Consider the following 5,408-nt stretch of genomic DNA (forward strand, 5'->3'; position numbering starts at 1 on the left):
GGTTACACTGATTTGTTATTGGATTTGTGATTTTTTTGTTTGGACTAATGGGTCTAGTGATTTTCTCAAAAGTTGGGGAAACAAAACCATAAAAAAAAAAAAAACAAAAAAAAAACAATTTAGGTTAAATGGTTCTGATGGTAAGGAAAGAACCATAAGATGGATATACAGATGATCTATCAAATTCATAGATCCATCAAAAATTTGTGTCAAGTAATGCTTTTTTTTGCAACTTACATAACTAATAGCAACAACAATAATAATACAGAATAATTATTTTATAATTAATATTTATGAACTGTAAATGATATGTTTCCTGGAAATTCTTATGGATCTAATATATTTTAAATTCAAATTATATTTTTTGTAAATTATTAATAAGAGTTCAGGTGAATCAAGAACCTTGAGTCAAGCACATTGAGTAAGTTTTGGGTGCATTTTCAAGTTAGGATTCAGAAATATTGTAGTCAAATTATGAGATCTGGTATAGAGAAAATGAGTTCACAAATTTCTACTCACTCGCTTTAACCAAAAAAGAAGAAATTGTAGGTCTTTATCAAACTATTATTTATTTATAGTAACTTCTGGGAGCGACCACTTTGCCATAAAATAATATGCCAAGATTAGTTCTGTATCCAGTCTACCCCTCCCCCAAGACAGTCAGGATCATCACCGAATAATGGCCTTTTGTGCCTGTATTTACTGTCATAAGCTTCTGGGCTATTCTAGTTTTCTGGTTTAGTTTAGATATTGCAAAAGGCAAGAACCTCCTATTCAAGAGAACTTGCAAATTTCTCAGTTACATGTAAACTAAAAATTATAATTCCCAATCCAACTATATCCACTATCCTTCTTCACACCCTTACCCTTCATTTTCCTCCTTATATCAGCCTTTTCTTCCATCTTCTCAGCTAAAGCATAAATATTGGAGAGGAGAACATAAGCAGATGAATCATGAGGTTCTAACTGCATTAACTTCTCAGCGGCCTCCTTTCCAAGCCCAACATTTCCCTCCATCCTACAAGCACTAAGTAATATCCGCCAAATTAGTGAGCAGGGATTAAATGGCATGTTTTCTATCAAACCTTTTGCTTCTTCCAATTTCCCTGCTCTGCATAGAATGTCAACCATGCAAATGTAGTGTTCCTCACTTGGAACAACTCCATGATCTTGATACATGGAACTGAACTGATCCTGAGCTTCCGATATGAGGCCAGCATGACTACATGCACAAAGCACACCAATAAAGGTTATCTCATTTGGCTTTTCCTCTGAAACTTTCATCTCTGTAAATGTATCAAGTGCTTCCCTACCACATCCATGATAAGCATATCCACAAATCATGGAATTCCAAGTGATCACATCTCTAATATCAATATTGTTCCTGAAAATTGTACAAGAGTGATGGAGGTAACCGCACTTAGCATACATAGTTATAAGCGAATTCAAGACTGAGATATCTGATTGAAGTCCCCTCTTAATGATCTGGCCATGGAATTGCAAACCAAGCATGTAGTCCAAAAGCATGGTGCAAGATTTAGAAATACTTGCAAAGGTCATGTAATTAGTTTCTACTCCAATTTGGTTCATTAACAAGTAAAACCTGAGAGATTCTTCAGCAAAACCATTTTGTGCATAACCCGAGATCATTGAATTCCATGAGACAGAATCAGGGGAAGAGATTTCTTCAAAGACTTTGTATGCCTTGTCCATCATCCCAGAACTAGCATACATAGTTAATAGAGAATTCATCACGGTTGTATCATAGACCAATCCCAGCTTCTTGATCCAAGCATGAATCTGTTCCCCCATCACTGGATAACCAATATGACTACATATGTCAAGGATTGCACTGTAGGAGAACTCATTTAATTGGACACCCGACTCTATCATTTTTGCAAAAATTTGGAATGATTGCTCAATCAACCCACAATGGGCATAACCCATGACCGCTGTATTCCATGTGAATATATCTGGAATATCAATTTCATTAAAAATTTGCTCCATGTTGTCTAATCTTCTGCATTGAGAATACATCTCTAGAAGAGAGTTTCCAAGGAGAGAAACCTTCTCAAAACCAGTTTTAATAATACAACTGTGTATCTGTTGTCCTGTCTCCAAAGCAGTCAATCTTGAGCAGCTAGAAATAAGACTTGAGTACATGAGCTCATCTACTTTGAATCCCTCTGACTGGATTTGCTGGAAAAGTTCAACAGCTTCTTCATTCTGGCCAAGGTCTCTAAGTAATGCAATAAAAAGATTGAATGAGATTGCATCCCTCTCAATCAGTGCTTTAAACACTTTACTAGCACAGCTCCAACTTCTACATCTACAATACATGGTCAGTATAACATTATTGGTTGCGCAATCTGTGTACCTCCTTAACTTCAGTATTAGGACATGAGCTTTCTTTGCACTGGCAAGAACATTCACGGTTGCACAACAAGAAAGAAAACTTGAGAAAGTGGATTCATTCATTATTGTTCCAATGGACAACAACCTAGTAACTAGGTGCAGCCCTAAATCTCCTTGACCATTAAATGCATATCCTGCTATGATGGAATTCCATGTAACAATATCACGTGATGTTGATCCATAAAACAACCGTCTAGCCTCCTCTAAATGGTATGATCTTGCATAAAATGTAATAAGAGAATTAACAATAGAAATATCTGAATCCAAACCAACCTTGACAACATAACCATGAATATGGGTTCCATGGCCAATAAGCTGTGAATATGTACATAAGCTAATTAGACTAGAAAGCGAAAAACAGCTAAAAGGAACTCCTACTAGACAAGAATACTTAAACAACTTGAAAGCATCACCTAGAGCTCCTTGCTGAAGATATCCTCTCAACAAAATTTCAAGTGAAACTTCATCAAAATTGTGCATTCCATCAAATAATTTCCTTGAGTCCTTGACATCCCCACACTTAACATAAGCTGTTAAGAGAGCATTCCCCACGAGAAGATCAGAAGAGAAGCCACATTTGAAACTATCTCCATGAATTCCTCGGCAGATCACCAAATTACCCACTTCAGCCGAAGAAACCAGAGCAGAAACAAAACTGGACTGGGTAGGAGATAATCCAACCTTTTTCATCCCACGGTAAAACGACATCCCCTCCTCAAAATTTCCGGAACCAAAAAATCCAGAAATCATGGTATTCCAAGAAACAGCATCCCTCTCCCGCATTTTGTAGAACAACTTCAGCGCATCCCGTGTGGAACCACAATAACAATACGCATGAAGAAGATTATTGGATATTAACATATTTGAATCACACCCAAATCGTAAAATGCACGCATGGACCATCTTCACAATCTCCAAAGATCGAGAAATTTCCAAATTTCGCAGAACAGATATGAGAAAATAGCGTTTCTTGATCCAAGTATTCCCCGTTGGGAGTCCAGGTTTAACCATAGAAGCCACAAATTGGCTTTTTCTTGTAGGATTTCCATGGAGATACTGATCTTCGAAGGAGAAGGCTTGTTGGGTTTCCTTCGGGATAGGCCGAGAACTTAAACAACGTGAACGCAATTTCATAAATCTCCCTCCAACGGTTATCTCCACTCTTTTGTTTCTTTGTTTTTTTTCGGCGGGTAAATCTATGATGCCGGTGCCGGAAAGGTTATAAGGTAGATAGACTCCCAAAATCCGAAACCCGGCCCGAAGTCCGATCCGATTAAGATTATACAAATAAAATTTATATTATACATAATATAAATTTATAGTATACACATTACATAATTATATATGCATATAGGGTAAATTACACGGACCCCGACAGACACCACGCTGAATTTTAATTTGTGATAGAGAACTCTTATACTTTTATGTTGCTGACAAATACCACTTCGGCCATTAAGTCAATTAATGGAAATTGTTAAATTACTAAAATATCTTATTAATATAGAAAACTGGTGGTTAATCGGACTAACCGGTATACATATATTTTTATATATTTTATATATATTTATGTATATAATATATATTTTGTATAGTTTTTATATATTATAAATTAATAAATATGCATTATATATATATAAATATATATTTATAATTTATAATTTCGTATTTATTTTTTATTATTTAAAATATAATATTTTTTATATATTTATAATTTTTATTATATATTTATATATTTTTATAATATATATTGTAAAAATTAAAAAACCAACGGACCAAACTGACGGTTAACCAAATCGGTCAACTGGTTAACCGATTGGTTTTGGTTCAGTTTCGGTTACTGGTTTCCAAAAACCAATACTACCGATTCGGTTACAAAAAAAACTCGATGTTCGATTAAGCAAAGTGAGAACCTCAGAAAGAATTAATGGAAATTGTTAAATTACTAAAATACCTTATTAACCTTTCTCTATTTTCTTTTAAAACCTAAACTAACCGAAAAATATCTTTATTTGATTTTCAATGGAAAATAGTGATGGTCTCTCTTTCATCAAATCGGAGATTTCAAAAGGCATGGTTTCATTTCAAAGCAGGGAAAATCTATGATTTGGAAAAGATATGATCTGAGAAGAGTTTTGACTAATCCTAACACACCCATGAATTTTGATAAAGAACACTTAATTGGCTATCGCGTTTATGATGTGGAAAAGATACTATCCAAGTATGCTAGATCACAATCATCCACATGAGAAGAAATCTCATGGACCAAAGCCGCAACCAACCCACTCGACTGGACCAGCTTTGCAGTAGCAGTGGTTGCTATAGAGGCCATGTTGGTGGACCGATGGATCGGTTTGGCAGTGGTGGTCGCCCTGTTCAAACTATGAACTGTGGGCGTGTGATGTGTCTGGTCTAGAATGGGAAAGCCGCAGCTTCTCGTTGGAAACTTGCCGAATGCCGCTACTGAATGTTTTCAAGTGTATGGCCTCGAGATCTTGCAGATGTTGCTCCCTACTGCACTCGTTCTCCTTGAAGAGCTTCATGGCGCGTTGTTTGCACTACTGCACTAAAAGAACTACTTTTCTTTATAAGCACTAAGGGGTTTTAGAGCTTAGGTGGATATCGAACCTGTTCTCGTTGGTGAAAGATAATGGGTATGGGCCTATGTGATGCCTCTGCACGGACCTCCGATGAGGAGGTGGAGCTCCTTCGGCTGCCGTACTGGCAGTGCTGGTTATTGATGAGGGGGAATTTGGTCCTCCCAAACAAATGATGACACATGGTCATTATCGATAGCGCAGCACCAAGCCAGTAGACCATCTCGACAAGTTAGCTCAGAGCACCTCGTACAGACCGCCCTCGACCTCGGCAAGGGCGAGTTGGCAAGGCCCCTAAGGCTGCTGGTGACCTGGCTAAGAAGTAAGCCGAGCTGAGGCGAGCTAGGGCGACCTGCGAAGGTGAGCTCATCTAACCGCTCCCCCGCCGCTATCGAGGGC

General features: G+C 37.3%; 1 protein-coding gene across 1 annotated transcript; it reads right to left on the reverse strand.

Annotated features, from left to right (window-relative positions):
* Positions 1-810: 810 nt before the first annotated feature.
* LOC148852687 (pentatricopeptide repeat-containing protein At4g13650-like) lies at positions 811-3,549 on the reverse strand. Its single transcript, XM_088945844.1, has one exon. The coding sequence runs from the start codon at positions 3,547-3,549 to the stop codon at positions 811-813; it is 2,739 nt and encodes a 912-aa protein (XP_088801970.1).
* Positions 3,550-5,408: the final 1,859 nt, after the last annotated feature.

Source organism: Nelumbo lutea, chromosome 5 (genome assembly GCF_056320005.1).
Source record: "Nelumbo lutea isolate HS-2025 chromosome 5, American lotus-T2T, whole genome shotgun sequence".
Taxonomy (NCBI): Eukaryota; Viridiplantae; Streptophyta; class Magnoliopsida; order Proteales; family Nelumbonaceae; genus Nelumbo; species Nelumbo lutea.

Coding starts and splice junctions, on each gene's coding strand:
- LOC148852687 (XM_088945844.1), bottom strand. CDS start 3,549: ATGAAATTGCGTTCACGTTGTTTAAGTTCTCGGCCTATCCCGAAGGAA.